Source organism: Myotis daubentonii, chromosome 20, assembly GCF_963259705.1.
Source record: "Myotis daubentonii chromosome 20, mMyoDau2.1, whole genome shotgun sequence".
NCBI lineage: Eukaryota > Metazoa > Chordata > Mammalia > Chiroptera > Vespertilionidae > Myotis > Myotis daubentonii.
The window spans coordinates 13,436,107-13,452,797 of record NC_081859.1 but is presented as its reverse complement, the minus strand read 5'-3'; the positions used below and the strand labels follow the sequence as shown (position 1 = coordinate 13,452,797).

The window sequence follows — 16,691 nt, the reverse complement described above, 5'->3', positions numbered from 1 at the left end:
TTTAATCAACGAATATCCGGTGTGTACCAGGGAATTAACCCACAGAATGACCACGATGAGGATGGAGATGCTGCAGATCTCCCTGGAGGAGGCGGCTGGAGGTGACACTGGGTGTCAGAGGGTTACAGCTCCCCTCAGGAGAACTGAGGTGGGCTGAGAAGCAGGAGTCATCAGAAGCTCCGGGAGCGATGGTCATGCACAGGGCATGCTCAGGGACACGTGAGGACTCCTGCCATCAGCAGGCTCCAGCACGTGGTCCAACATGGACAGGCTGCCCACTCCCTGACACAGGCGCCTGAGACATACACCCCATTGAGATTAGAGTATTTACCCCAATCTCAGTGAGTTTTAAAAGAGATGTTACTTCAAATTAGTAAGATTATTTTTTCCTGATGTCATTAAAGAAATAAGGACTTGACCCCAGCTGGCATGGCTCAGTGGTTGAGTGTTGATCTATAAGTCAGGAGGTCAAGGTTTGATTCTGGGTCAGGGCACATGCTGGGGTTGCAGGCTTGATCCCCAGTAGGGGGCGTGCAGGAGGTGCCAGTCAATGACTCTCTCTCATCATTGATGTTTCTATCTCTCTCTCCCTCCCCCTTCCTCTCTGAAGTCAATTTAAAAAATTATAGTTATTTAAAAATAGGGACTTGAGACCAAAGCTAAAGTTCAGATACTGATAAAGGCATACTTTTGCTAACCAGAGCTTGTGACTGATTTAAAAATGGTTATGGGTCTTCCTTCTCCGTCAGCTATTGCTTGTTTTTCTAAATGGAATTGTCCCCCACCCTCCTGGGATGGACATTTCACTTAGGACCTTGGGCTCAGGCAGGATGCATCAGTGTCTGATGTATTTTCTGGGTCCCATCTCTGTGTCTATTCATAAAAAATGTCGGATCCTAGCTGGGGTCTCCTTATTCACCACCCAGGTCTCTGCCTGACTTTGCAGTTATTCTATCTGGCTTCCCAGGCCAGCTACAAATTGCTACCACCCACTCCTGTTTATAAAAAGCAGTTCTTGGCCCTTTCTCACAAACTGGGCAGAAAAAGTTTAAGTGTCAGAAAGTGGTATCTGAGAAGCTGTTACATTTTCATCTGAATTTTTCTTAGAAATTGTAGAGAGGAGCTCAGGTGTGAGTAACGGGTAGCGGACCCTGAATTAGTTCTTGGAGCCGGAGGGGAATGTACACAATTTTGCACCAGTTTCAGAGATTTGGGTCAGGTTTCAGTAAAGCTCTAACTCTAGGAACTTCAGAAGGTGCAGCATGCTTGATCGCATCTTCTGTAAGTGCCCGGAGTTTTTGAATGATTAAGACTAGTTGCAAAGGCCATCTGTTTTATTTCAATGAAAAAGATCTTGAACTCTGAGCTGGCATCTTTTGACACTCACAAAAACCAATACGCTCCATTGCCATCTAGTGGCCATAGGATAAATTGCACGACCCCGACTTTCTGTGTTTGGGAGTCCTAATATTTGGTGACTGGAGAAGATTTGACTTTGGGTGGTGGGCAGCCCATGCAATATACAGATCACGTAACACAGAAACCCACATCTGAAATCTGTATATTCCTGTTGACCAATATCATCCCAATCAATTAAAAAAATATATTTATTTAAATGATCTTAGATAATATTTTATTTATTTCATCGAGATTTTAGGACAAAAATACTTGCCTAAGTAAGCATGGCTTATTCTCATTAATGTTCACTGATAGGAGATACAGTATTAATCAAATCTGGGAAATTTAGAAATGGCACTCGTCAGCAGCTAACTGCCTTACAATTGCAACTTCCTTCTGCTACTTCCACTTTTGGGGAGGAGATCCCTCTCTGCTGACCCTGCAGATGCACGATTCCAATCCTGGGCCTTGTGACCCTGGAGGGACTGACCCTCCCAGGAGGAATTAACTTGTAGAGATAGCAAATAATTGGCCTTTGAGCATGCCTTTCCTATGCAACTCAACCAATCCGGAGCCCCCACCCCAACCACCTCCTTCCTGGGTGCTCATACTCTGAGCCACTATCCAACTGCCCTAATCACCCAGAACCATGTGTCAGACAACTAGGGGCAGCTCTTAGGCCCAGAATCTGCTCACATCTTTTAAAGCAGACAATCCTAAGCCTGCTTTACCCTCCTTATCCAGTCCTTCCCACAGAAAATCTGGAAAGGCTCTCACCCCAGCTTCCCCTCACTCCCTCTGCTCCTGACGACCCTGGTGCTCCCCTTGTGGCCATATATGACCTGCTGTGCCTCATGTTTTGGGGATCAGTGTTTAGAATAAGTGTCTTCCTTCACAACAGTCATGTCTGTCTATGTGTCTTCCCATCTCTCTCTATAAAGGCCAAATATGCAAATTGTCCCCTCAGGAGTTCAACCAGGAGACCGTGAGTTTGATCGCTTGTTATGACATGTGATGATCACCAGGCGGAGGGGCACGGAATGAAGGAAGGCCCTGATCCGCCTTGATCACTGGCCAGGCCTAAGGACCCTACCTGTGCACAAATTTTGTGCACCGGGCCTCTAGTATCTGATGAAAACAAATCCCGAGTGCCCCTAAAATACCCATAATGCCGGTTCCTGAACTTCCTGCCTCAGAGGAAAGCAGAGTGGATTCTGTGGCACCACATTTTAGTTTGGGAGGGATTGTCATGAAGGTTGAGAAAGCAAAAAGGCAGCTGGGATGACTTGCGTTGCCAGCTGGACCATCCTCCCAGGACTTGCTTCATTCTTACTAGTGTTTATGGTGAATCTGTTGTCCTTTTATCTGTAAAATTCTGCCCAACCTTGTTTCTGAGCCATTCTCTATAAAGGTAAGGTACTCTGGTGTCCTTGACTACAGGCTAATTTCCCAGGGTCTACCCATCTGCCTGCTTCCCAAAGCTTCATTAATAAGCACCCAAATTTTCCCCTCATAAGTACCTAATTGAATACTCTGTTATCAGGTATTTACTGCTATAATTCAGCTGAACTGGATACTGAGCCTACTGTTCTGTCCCTCTATGGTTAGCCTCTAATATTGGGTTGGTTATCCTAAGAGAACTGGAGGCAACAAGCTTTGTGAAGCGATCCCTGGTAGCAAAGATACAAGTAAGTTACCTCTAGAAAATGTGCTTCCATTGCGGCACAGTTTGGATAATTTCACTAATCCTATTGTCTGCTTTACTCAATTGCCATTAAATCATCCTATTAATGTTATTTTTAAATTTCAGATGCTGTATCTTTACATTTTAGCATTCCATTTTTTAAAATATTTAGAATTTCCCTGCTGAGATTTCCCCACCAGTTTACCCATTTTCTACACTTTTCCTGAGAATCTTCAAATATATTTTTATTTGCTATATTAAAGACCTTTTATGCTATTGCCAGCCAGAGTCTGGGCCATCTGTAGTCTGTTACTTTTGGCACCTTTTATTGATTACTAAAGGCCCAGTGCATGAAATTCGTGCACTGTGGGGGGTGTCCCTCAGCCCAGCCTGCATCCTCTCCCATCTGGGCCCCCTGTGGTATGAAGCCTAAATGGGCAGTCAGACATCCCTCTCGCCTGCCTGTCAGCCTGATCACCCCCTAACCATTCCCCTGCCAGCCTGATCGATGCCTAACTGCTCCCCTGCTGGCCCGACTACTCCTAACTGCCCTCCCCTGCCGGCCATCTTGTGGCAGCCATCTTGTGCCCACATGGGGGTGGCCATCTTGTGCGAGGGGCATTACAGTCAATTTGCATATTATCTCTTTATTATATAGGACTAGAGGCCCGGTGCATAAAAATTTGTGCACTCGGGGAGGGAGGGGGGGTCCCTCAGCCCAGCCTGTGCCCTCTCCCAGTCTGGGACCCCTCGGGAGATAACGACCTGCTGGCTTAGGCCTGCTCCCGGGTGACAGAGGGCAGGCCCAATCCCTAGGTGCAGCCCCTGGTCGGGCTCAGAGCAGGGCCATTTGGGGAGTTGGGGCACCGCCCCATGTCATGCACAGAGCAGGGAGGATCAGGAGGTTGCGATGCCACCCTCAGTCACGCTCAGGGTAGGGCCGATTGGGGGGTTGGGGCACCGCCCCCTGTCACACTCAAGGCAGGGTCGATGGGGAGGTTGCGGTGCAACCCCCTGTCACGCACAGAGCAGGGCCAATCAGTGGGTTGGGGCGCTGGCCCCTGTCACGCACAGAGCAGAGCCCATCAGAGGGGTTGGGGCGCCGCCACTCTCACACTCAGGGCAGGGCCGATGGGGAGGTTATGGCTCTACCCCGTCACACACAGAGCAGGACCCGTTGGGGGGGGCGGGGGAGGGGGAGGGGGTTGGGGCACCACACCCTGTCACACACAGAGCAGGGCCAATCAGGGGGTTGGGGCACTGCACCCTGTCACACACAGAGCCGCAGAGCGATCAGGGGGTTGGGGAGCTCCCCCCTATCAGGCACAGAGCAGGGCTGATCAGGGGGTTGGGGCGCCTTCCCCTGTCCCGAACAGAGCAGGGCGGATAGGGAGGTTGTGGCCCCACCCCCTGTCACACACAGAGCCGCAGGGCAATCAGGGGGTTCAGTGGGTTTGGGCACTGCCCCCTGTCACACTGATGCCTGTGCCGGGAGGCCTCGTGGCTCCGCTGATCCCCGTGCACTGGGTGTGTGTCGGGGGGGAGTGTCCCTCAGCCCAGCCTGCCCCCTCTCACATACTGGGAGCCCTCAGGCGTTGACCCCCATCACCCTCCAATCGCAGGATCGGCCCCTTGCCCAGGCCTGATGCCTCTGGCCTAGGCGTTCGGCCCGGGCAGCGGGGACCCGCAGCTGCAGCGGCCCCACGATCGTGGGCTTCGCTTTAGGCCTAGGCAAGGGAACCCTAGCTCCCGGGACTGCCAGCTTGGACCGTGCCCAGCTCCCATCACTGGCTCCACCCCTACTTCCTGCTATCACTGGCCAGGGCGGCAAAGGCGCCTGATTCTCTGATCATGGCTGGGGGGCAGGGCAAAGGTGGCCCCGGGGCCGCCTTTGCCCTGCCCCCCAGCTCTTAGCTCCCCCCTGGGTTTCCGATCACTGTCAGTGGCAGGGGGCTTCTTCCTGCTTTCCCTTTGGCCTCCCTGCATTGTGCCTACATATGCAAATTAACCGTCATCTTGTTGGCAGTTAACTGCCATCTCAGTTGGCAGTTAATTTGCATATAGCCCTGATTAGCCAATGAAAAGGGTAGCTCATACGCCAATTACCATTTTTTTCTTTTATTAGTGTTGATGGGTCATTTTTCTGCTTTCAATATCTAGTAATTTTTTATTTTGAACAAAACATTTATTATTATACATTGTTGAGACTCTAGGTTTTGTTATTTTCCTCTAAAGCAGCGGTTCTCAACCTGTGGGTCGCGACCCCTTTGGGGGGTCGAAGGACTCTTTCACAGGGGTCGCCTAAGACCATCGGAAAACACCTCTTAATTACATATTGTTTTTGTGATTAATGACTATGCTTTCATTATGTGCAATTTGTAACAATGAAATTGGGGGTCACCATAACGTGAGGAACTGTATTAAAGGGTCGTGGCATTAGGAAGGTTGAGAACCACTGCTCTAAAGGGTTTTTTTTTCTTGTTCTGGAAGGCAGATAATGATAGGCTCTCCCTGACCTTGTTAAGGATTAATTTTAGGATTTGTAGGGCTTTAAAAATGTTTAGTTTTGCCCTTAAATCCTCGGGCATGGCATTTTGTCTTTAGTTTACTTATCAGAGGTCACCCTTTTGGTTTCAATGGAATCCATCAGGTGTTCTCCAGTACCCTCTAAGCAAGGTGGTGGGACTTACACGCCAAACTTTCTCTCTCAGCATCAGCTAGCTGTTGAAATATCTGCTTCCTCTCCTGGTACAAACACAGTTTAAGAGTTAATCAAGAAAATTGAGCTCGAGAAACCAAGATGGCGGCATAGGTTAACGCTGGAGATTGCTGCCTCGGACAACCAATTCAAGGGTACACCTAAAAGACGGAACGAACATCATCCAGAACCACAGGAAGGCTGGCTGAGTGCAAATTCTACAACTAGGAGGAAAGAGAATATCATACCCAGACTCAGAGGAGGCGCAGTGCTGAAGTGAAATACTCAGGTGCGGAGTGCGTGCTGAGCGGGCTGGCGGCGGAGGGCGTGGTTGTTGTTTTCAATCTGGAGGGAGTCTCAGACTCTGAGCTCCAGATCCGGGTGAGTCTCTAGGGACCCAGACTCAAATGGGAGAAGCAGGACTGTCTGGCTTCTGTCGGAACTCGAAGGCAACTTTCTCTCCGAGGTTCGCAGTGGTTGCTGGGACTCTGTGAGGCAGAGCCTCTGGGGACGGAACTGAGAGCAGCCATAACTGCTCCCTCCACCTTGGTGACTCGCCCCGCCCCGCCCAAGCCCTGTTGATCCCTGGCGACTCGCCCCGCCCAAGCCCTGCAAAAAGCCATTTGCCGGATAGCCTCAGGCAAACGCTAGATTAGCACCGCCCTAGAGATCCAGCACAGAAGCTCTCCCACTGCAGACACAGCTGACTCTCATAGCCAGTTAGCCTGGAGGTCAAATCACCTCCGGTATTGCCGACAACAATCAAGGCTTAACTACAACAAGACTGCGCACAAAGACCACTAGCGGGTGCACCAAGAAAAGATAAAAAAAATGCGGAGACAAAGAAACAGTATGCAAATGTCAGAAATGGAAGATATAGAGCTCAAAACCACACTTTTAAGGTCTCTCAAGAACTGTCTAGAAGCTGCCGATAAACTTAGTAAGGCCCTCGAAAAGACTGGTGAGACCGCAGATAAATGTAGTGAGATCCTCAAGAAATCTGAGACCCTCAATGTTGTGACAAAGAACAAACTAGAACTTAAGCATACAATGACTGAAATAAAGAATATTATACAGATACCCAACAGCAGACCAGAGGAGCGCAAGAATCAAGTCAAAGATTCGAAATGCGAAGAAGCAAAAACACCCAACTGGAAAAGCAAAATGAAAAAAGAATCCGAAAATACGAAGATAGTGTAAGGAGCCTCTGGGACAGCTTCAAGCGTACCAACATCAGAATTGTAGGGGTGCCAGAAGATGAGAGAGAGCAAGATATTGAAAACCTATTTGAAGAAATAATGACAGAAAACTTCCCCCACCTGGTGAAAGAAATAGACTTACAAGTCCAGGAAGCACAGAGAACCCCAAACAAAAGGAATCCAAAGAGGACCACACCAAGACACATCATAATTAAAATGCCAAGAGCAAAAGACAAAGAGAGAATCTTAAAAGCAGCAAGAGAAAGACAGTCAATTACCTACAAGGGAGTACCCATATGACTGTCAGCTGATTTCTCAACAGAAACTTTGCAGGCCAGAAGGGAGTGGCAAGAAATATTCAAAGTGATGAATACCAAGAACCTACAACCAAGATTACTTTATCCAGCAAAGCTATCATTCAGAAATGAAGGTCAGATAAAGAGCTTCACAGATAAGGAAAAGCTAAAGGAGTTCATCACCACCAAACCAGTCTTATATGAAATGCTGAAAGGTATCCTTTAAGAAGAGGAAGAAGAAGAAAAAGGTAAAGATACTAATTATGAACAACAAACATGCATCTATCAACAAGTGAATCTAAGAATCAAGTGAATAAATAATCTGGTGATCATAATAGAATCAGGGACATAGAAAGGGAATGGACTGACTATTCTTGCGGGGGAAAGGGGTGTGGGAGATGCGGGAAGAGACTGGACAAAAATCGTGCACCTATGGATGAGGACAGTGGGTGGGGAGTGAGGGCGGAGGGTGGAGCGGGAACTGGGAGGAGGGGAGTTATGGGGGGAAAAAAGAGGAACCAATGTAATAATCTGAACAAGAAAGATTTAATTTTAAAAAAAGAGTTAATCAAGAATTTGAGGAAAGAGTTTTCCATATTTCTGTTTCTCCCTTCTATGTGACTGTCCTTTCTGATATTTTTAAAATCTAAATTTACAGCTGTTTTTGCAGTCCCAGACTTCAATGTCTGTCTCTTAAACCCAGTAGGACTGCCACTTCCTGTTAAAACCCTGTTCTCTTGTACCCTGTTCCATACTTGTGGGTGACCTCAGAGAACAATCTCACTTAGAAATCTTCCCTTTTTTCAAGGATCATGTGGTTTTGCTTTCCAGTTGATCTACACAATTATGGATTACATTTTTGTTAAGAGCATAGGTAATTGCTATTGGACAGAGTGTATGTCAAATAAGAATTACTTTGCTATTTCTTGAAATTCAATTCTGGAAGGTATTTGTCTGATGGTTTTTGGCCCATTGTTTTCCGCATAAATTTTAGGATCTGCTGGTCACTTTCTGCTGACAACCCTGATGGGATCTGTATTGCAATTGCATTGAATTTATGGATAGAAGAGAGGAGAAATGATACCAGGAGAATGGAGTTGCTATCAATTGAAATGAGGAAGGCTATTATTGATGGAGGGGGTTTTGAGGGAAAGATCAGGAGTTCACTTTTGGACAGGGTAAGTTTGAAAGCTCTATTCACTATCTAAGTGGAAAAATGATATATCTGTTCAACATCTAAGGCAGGGGTTCTCAACCTTCTGGCCCTTTAAATACAGTTCCTCATGTTGTGACCCAACCATAAAATTATTATCATTTCTACTTTATAACTGTAACGTTGCTACTGTTATGAATCGTAATGTAAATATTTGATATGCAGGATGGTCTTAGGTGACCCTGTGAAAGAGTCATTCGACCGCCAAAGGGGTGGCGACCCACAGGTTGAGAACCGCTGGTCTAAGTGAATTTATGGGCCCGGAATTCAGGAATTTGCAGAAACTGTTAGTGCTCACCGAATATCCTTGTGGCTGTTTACATTTTCTAGCCCTCCTTGGAGTTAGACTGGGGCCATGGCATTAGGTTCCAGATGACTGACAGGATGTGTGTGGAAGTGGTGTAAACCATGGCTAGATTGGCCCTTTAAGACATCTAATGCAATCCTCCCCTCTTCTTTTTTTTCATAGTGGTAACATAGGAAGCCATAACCAGATATGTAGCTATGATACATGTCAGACTATAACATGAAAAGAGTGAAACACTAAGATGCTAGAATTTCTTTGTTACTGCAGCATCATCAGGCCATATTTGACTAATGCAAGGGGAAATAGTCAGACTGGAGATAGAGTTTTGGGGGGTTTATCGGTATATTGAGACATTCAGGTCCATGAAACTGGATGAGACTACAAAAAAGAACAAGTTGAGATAGAGAAAGAAAAGAAAGCTTTGAGCCTAGCCGGTTTGGCTCAGTGGATAGAGCATCAGCCTGTGGACCAAAGGGTCCTGGGTTTGATTCCGGTCAAGGGCACGTACCTCAGTTGAAGGCTCCTTCCTGGTCCCGGGCCCTGGTTGGGGCTGGTGCAGGAGGCAACCCATCGATGTGTTTCTCTCACACTGATATTTCTCTCTGTCTTTCCCTCTCTCTTCCACTCTCTAAAAACCAATGGAAAAATATCCTCGGGTGAGGATTAAAAAAAAAGAAAGCTCTGAGCCTTGGGCATTTCAATATTAAGAGGTCATGGCGGGAGGGAGGGAAGAAACTATGAAATTAAGGAGTAGCTGCCAGTGAGGTAGCAGGAAAAGCAGGAGAATCCACTGTCCTGGAAGCCAACGGAAGAAAATATTTCAAGTAGGGGAGAATGATCAAATGTGCCATTCTTGTTAATGAGATCAAGTAAGGTTAGACCAGAGAACCGAGCCTTGGGTTTTGCAATGTGGAGGCCATTGGTCACCCTGGCAAGCAGGGCCAATGAAGTGGTGGGGGTAAAAGTCTGACTGACAGGGATCTGGGAGAGAACAGAAGAATTGGTGACAGTGAGTATAGTGGCTAAAGGGGTGGTGGGGTCAAGAGCAGGTTTTTGTTTTTGTTGAGGGAAAGAACTGCATCTTTATATGGTGAACCAGAGGGTAAAGTTGATGATGCAGGAGAAAGAGGGGACAATTTCTGGAGCAATGCTCTTACTTAGGAAAGGGGTGGGGATACATACAGTTCACAAATGGAGAGACAGACCTTAGCTATGCATATAGTTAACCTATGCTGATAGGAAGACAGAGTTCATGGATTCAGAGGCGTGGAGATAAATGGATATGGGGGTGGAAGTTTGTGGAAGATCTCTTCTGATTGTGTCACCTTTGGCTCATTCATCTTCCTCATTTTCTTTCCCTTTCTATTCACATCTATCACTTATAAAGCCCTGCCTTAGACCTATCTATCTATCATCTATCTATCTATCTATCTATCTATCTATCTATCTATCTATCTATCATCTACCTGTCTATCATCTATCTAACTATCTTTAAGATTTTTTTATTGACTGTTAGAGAGAGAGAGGAAAGGAAAGGGAGAGCGAGAGAAACATTGATGTGAGAGTGAAACATTGATCAGCTGCCTCCTGCATTCCCCCTTCTGGGGATCAAGCCCACAACCCGGGTATGTGCCCTGACCAGGAATTGAACCAGGAACCTTTCAGTGCATGGGACGATGCCCAACCAAGTGAGCCACACTGGCCAGAGCAAGCCCTGCCTATTATAATCGCTAATTTTCTCATAAATGATTCCTCTTCTTGTTGCTATGTCAGTAATTTGGTTATACCGTCTTACTACCTGAACTTCATCGGACTTGTTGCCTTGAAATTCATCTTCCGCACTTTTCCCAGAGAGGACTAGCTGGAGCACATGTTGGGTCAGAGTGCTCTATGGGAAGAATGGAGGGGAAGACCTCCATGATCTCGAGTCCACCTGGCTCGTTGCTCAGCCTCTTCGTCTGACACTTCATTTCTCCCTGTGAGCCCCACCAACATGACTCTACCTGAACTATACATTTCCTTCCTCCAATTTCACTTTTGCTGGAAAGGCTTCCCCAGTGGAATTGCTTACCTTCCTCACCTCTCTTCTTCCTCCCCTGCCTTCAGCTAAATGTTCATTATCCTTTAAGACTCAGTGGCTCAGCTCAAGTGCATGCTTTCTGGCAACATTCCCCAGAGCCCCCCTTCCTTCCATAGCTAGGCTGGATACTTTCCCTTTGAGTTTCAATGCCAACCACCCACACTATTTCTTTCTATCATTCCACTTAGCTTATCAGCTCATGTGTTTGTCTAATTCATCAGACTCTTGAGCCCTTGAGTGCAGCAATCCTGTCTTATTTACCTTTGAATTCCCAGTGCCCAGCACAGTAATTAGTGCAGCGTAGTCATTTAATAACAATGAAGTGAGCTGAAGAGTGCACTTCTCTGGGAGAGAACATTAAAATAGCTTACCCCTGTGGGATGAGGCCCATTCCTATATAATAAAAGGCTAATATGCAAATAGACTGAATGGAAGAACTACCAGAACAAATGAACAATGTGTCACTGTGACGTGCACTGACCACCAGGGGGCGTGTGCGGAACATGGAGGGTTTTGGCCAGGGTGGAATGATGGAGCAGGTGAGCAGGGGTGCCAGACCAAGGCAGGGCACTGGTCGCTGTCATTGTGGCGAGCCTCTGGTGGTTACTGAAAATTCTTTGCTGCTGCTGGCATCAGCCCCACTCCCACCCGCTGCTGGCATTGGAGCCACCACTCACACCCACAGCAGGTGCCGGAGTCATTGCTCACACCCGTTGATGGCGCCAGCCCCACTCACACTCACTGCTGGTGCTGGCCCCAATCGCTCTGTGTCATCAGCGGGTGCAAGTGGGCCGGCACCAACAGTGCATGGGAGGGGCGTCCAGACAAGGGCTATGGGCAGAGAGGGGACAGAGGGCCACAGTGGGAGGGTCAAGGCAGGGGCTCAGAGGATGGGTTGAGAGCCACCCCTGTGCCTACCGCAGCCTCACGGACCATAGTTCCTTTCAAGGTGCACGAATTTGTGCACTGGGCCCCTTGTATAAAATAAACAAACTGGGCTTTGAAGAGAGGAAGAGTGTGGGATGCCCAGAAGGATCAGTGGCCTGAATAGGGGTATAGAAGGTCAAACTAAACAAGATAGCAGACTAACCAGCGGCTCAGAGTACCTGTGACAGAGGGATTGTAGGAGGGTGAGGAAATAGCGTGGAGTCTTACAACTGCCGTGGTGAGGAGTGTGTGTGTGTGTGTGTGTGTGTGTGTGTGTGTGTGTGTGTGTGTGTGTTCGTGTGGTGGGGGATATTCTGGCAGAGGCCTTTTGGATCCTCAAGGGAAAGGTCTGATGGCAAAACTGAATTGGAGCTCCTGACTCATTATTCTACACCCACCCACCCTGTGGGATATCAGAAGTTGTTGTCAGCCTAAGAGGACCCTGAAAGCTGAATGCCCTGACTAAAATGTTGATGTTTTACACCCAGGATTTTACGTTCAGTAATGTATCCCAATGTCATCTCTGCACTAGTGTCCAAACATGTACGTAAATGGATATTCACTACCATTTTATTTATAACAGCAAAACAATTAGAAACATGATCATTTATCTTTTTTATATATTTTAAATTTTGTAACAAGCTATGTGACTTCTGTAATCATAAATCAAGAATAAAGTCAGAGAAGCAAGCAAATGAATATAAAATTACTTGAAAAAGCCTTCCTCATAGCATTTTTACTTAATATTTTTAATATTGTTTACAAGAATTAAGTTAGAGATATTTTTGAAATCTCCCTATTCCCTTATTAGTAAATAGTTTCTTTCCTTGCAAGCTTTTAGTCATTATTGGCCCATAGAAAGAAAAGTCCTTGTCACCTTGGGAAGGTAGTTTCTTCAAACTATCTTCAGTAGGAGCTTGGAAAGCGATTTAGAGAGGGAAAGTGAGGGTTAAGAGACTTGCCTACAGCCCGGCTAGCATGGCTCAGTGGTTGAGCATCAACCTGTGAACCAGGAGGTCATGGTTTAATTCCCTGTCAGGGCACATGCCCAGGTTATGGGCTCGATCCCCAGTGGTGCAAGTGTGGGAGGCAGCTCAATGATTCTCTCTCATCATTGATGTTTCTCTCTCTCCCTCTCTCTTCCTCTCTGAAATCAATAAAAATATATATTTCTTAAAAAAGAGACTGACTACATCTCTGAGAAGAGTCTCGGCTTTCTTACCCATTTATGTCTCAGGTGCTAAACTGTAACCTCCCTCAACATGCAGGAACCATGGTTATCCAAATTTGGTTAACTAGTACTAAAAATCTAGTGTCACATATATTGGGTGCTCAAAAATATTTATTATTAAATGCATGATTAATTAGCCCTCTTTTCATTTTGAAACTTTGAAAGTAAGTTCAAATTTTAGTAGAATATACTTACAGTTGAAGCAAAGGGTGAAATTTTTCATTGAAATTAAGTCTCAATGGGCAGCCATATTTTCTCCAACTATATTTCACTCTCTAGAAAAGGAAAAATGCTTTGGTTATTTTCTCTATTAGGCTGATTAAGAAAATTATAGTTTTCTTACCAAGTCTCCAGAAGGTCGATTCCTCAGAAATGACCTATAAAAAGATATTTTTATTACTTATCTTTTCTCTTTTCAAACTTAAACATTAAGCCATTACTTTGTTTGGGTGGGGAGATATCACAGAAGTCAAGTAGATAACCATAATTCCAAAATACTACCACACTATGTGGAGAATAAACAATACACTTCTAAGTAATACATGAGTGAAAGAAGAAATCTTAAGAGAAATTTAAAAATACTTCAAACTAAATAAAAATGAAAATGCAACTTTTCAAAATTTGTGAGATGCAGTTAAAGATGCAGTGCCTAGAGGTAAATTTATAGCAATGAATGAATCCTATATAATAAAAGGCTAATATGCAAATCGACCAAATGGCAGAACGACCAGTCGCTATGACATGCACTGACCACCAGGGGGCAGATGCTCAACACAGGAGTTGCCCCCTGGTGCTCAGCACAAAACCAGGCTCATGGCTGATGAGTGTAGCAGCGGTGGTGGGAGCCTCTCCTGCCTCCATGGCAGTTCTAAGGATGTCCCACTGATGGTTTAAGCCATCAGTGGGACACCCCCTAAGGGCTCCCAGAATGCAAGAGGGCGCAGGTCAGGCTGAGGGATGCCCCCCCCCAAGTGCACGAATTTCGTGCACTGGGTCTCTAGTTTATTATAAAAGATTGATGTTAATAGGAGTAAATACTGACTCTAAATTATTGATACTAAATTAATAAAAACTCAGTGCTGATGGTACAATATTTCTTACTTTCCAATACTGTAAAAGAAATCATGCTGACGACAACCTTCGTAACCAAATCTACAAAAAGAAACATAATGAAACTGTAATATCATTCTTTTTATATACTTGCACAAACATTTAATCATTTAACTCAGTAATTCTAAACCTTGAAAGTATTACAGAGTCGTCACTTATTGAATTATATTCTCTGGGGTTGGTGTGTTGCCCTAGCATTTCTATTTTTAAAAATCAGTTACACAAATGTTCCTGAAGATATCAGAATTTGAAATCTATTGATTTATTTCTTCTATTTGATACCTGTGAAAACCTGATAGAAAATCTATCAAAAGTGAAGACAAATTTCTGTGTATGCTTTTATTCCTTATACATTTTTTTAAAAAAATATATTTTAATTTTTTGATTTCAGAGAGGAAAGGAGAGGGAGAGAGAGTCAGAAACATCAATGATGAGAGAGAATCATTGACCGATTGCCTCCTGCACACCCCACACTGGGGATCAAGCCCACAACTCAGGCATGTGCCCTTGACCAGAATTGAACCTGGAACCTTTCAACCTGCAGGCTGACACTCTATCCACTGAGCCAAACTAGCTAGGGAAAATATGTTTTTATTGATTTCAGAGAGGAAGGGAGAGGGAGAGAGAGATAGAAACATCAATGATGAAAGAGAATTATTGATCAGCTGCCCCCTGCATGTCTCCTACTGGGGATTGAGCCCACAACCCGGCATATGCCCTGACTAGGAATTGAACCTTAACCTCCTGGTTCATAGGTCAATGCTCAACCACTGAGCCACACCTGCCAGGCCCTCAGACATTTTTTAAAACACCCATTTCTAATTTATGCTAGAGACTCAGTTGTGCAGGCAAGGAGCAACTTTAAGAATTCACATATGTCTAATTAGTGTTCATGCAGACAGAAGGCTATCTTGGTGTATGAAAGGATAGCATTTTCTGGAAGTTAAATTATTCATTTGACCATTTTTGTTGGCTGCTTCCAGTGTAACTTATAAGAATAAACCACTGTGTTTAGATAGATATTGGAAGCCTACCTAATATCACCCATCTCAAATGCAAATTAAACCCCAAGAAATGCCCTCCTTCATTGACAAGTCTCCGGTCAGAAATACCTTGGACCCCACAGGTCTCCTTTGGTAACTGTAAAGCCTTAGGCCTGCCACAACCACAACCTGAATCTAAGATATTAGGGTTATTTTTAGGTTCCAGAACAATGGTCACTGACTGAGAGGCCTGGACCTTAGTCTTGAAATCTGTGTTTTGTAAACGTGCTCTCCCGGTGATTCTGATAAGTGACTGTCTAGACCAGCGGTTCCCAACCTGTGGGTCGCGACCCTTTGGGGGTTGAATGACCCTTTCACAGGGGTCGCCTGAGACCATCGGAAAGCACATATATAATTACATATTGTTTTTGTGATTAATCACTATGCTTTAATTATGTTCAATTTGTAACAATGAAAATACATCCTGCATATCAGATATTTACATGACGATTCATAACAGTAGCAAAATTACAGTGATGAAGTAGCAACGAAAATAATTTTATGGTTGGGGGTCACCACAACATGAGGAACTGTATTAAAGATTCGTGGCCTTAGGAAGGTTGAGAACCACTGGTCTAGACCCTCCCAGAAATAGATTGATTCAAGCTGCTTGGCACCTCACGACAGCAGGAAATCCACACTCAGTGGTAGTGGGAGTTGATTTTGGTAACTTGTTGCTTAGAGCAGCTATTCTCAAATTTTAATGCTCCTCTTAATTTTCTGGAAAATTTTAAAAAATAGAGGTTCTGACTCAGCAGATGTGGGATGAAGCCTGACATCTGCATTTCTGATAAGTTCCCAGGTGATGCCTGGTCCATAGACCATACTCTAATGAGCAGGATATAGACCAGTGATGGCGAACCTATGACAAGCGTGTCGGAGGTGACATGTGAACTCATTTTTTTGGTTGATTTTTCTTCGTTAAATGGCATTTAAATATATACACTAATAAAAGAGAAACATGGTAATTGGCGTACGACTGCTACCCTTCCTATTGGCTAATCAGCGAGATATGCAAATTAACTGACAGCCAAGATGGCGGCCGGCAGCCAGGCAGCTTGAAACTAACATGAGGCTTGCTTGCTTCAGTGACGGAGGACTCCAATGTTCCCGGCCTGCCGCTGCAGGCCTCTGAGCTGGCAGTTTGAAACAGTAACAAAAATAGAAGCTAAACAAAACGGCAGAAACCAGCTTTCAGCTAGCCAGGATCTCAGACCTGGAGTTGATACAGAGTTTCGATTGTAGAACACAAACAAACCAGATACCTGCTTTCAGGAGCGGAGGCCTAAGAGCTGGAGCCTCAGAGCTAAAGCTGGCTAAGAATAAAAAAAAAAAAAAAAAGAAAAATAAAAAAGGAGCAGTTGGGAGCTTCAGTCCCAGCCTGAAAACAGCCCTCAGCCCGTCACCCAGACTGGCCAGGCATGCCAGTGGGGACCCCCACCCTGAAGGGTGTGTGACCAGCTGCAAACAGCCATCATCCCCTCATCCAGGCTGGCCAGGCACCC

General features: G+C 45.4%; 1 protein-coding gene across 1 annotated transcript in view; it reads right to left on the bottom strand.

Annotated features, from left to right (window-relative positions):
* The window catches only part of LOC132222372 (cation channel sperm-associated auxiliary subunit epsilon-like), an 87,704-nt gene that overhangs the window by 19,359 nt on the left and 51,654 nt on the right, over positions 1 to 16,691 (bottom strand). Inside the window, exons 15-17 of the mRNA XM_059677266.1 lie at positions 14,135 to 14,185; positions 13,377 to 13,410; positions 13,229 to 13,308 (exon numbers count right to left, since the gene is read on the bottom strand). Of these exons, the coding sequence (XP_059533249.1) occupies positions 13,229 to 13,308; positions 13,377 to 13,410; positions 14,135 to 14,185 (165 nt within the window). The remainder of the gene's footprint in view (positions 1 to 13,228; positions 13,309 to 13,376; positions 13,411 to 14,134; positions 14,186 to 16,691) is intronic.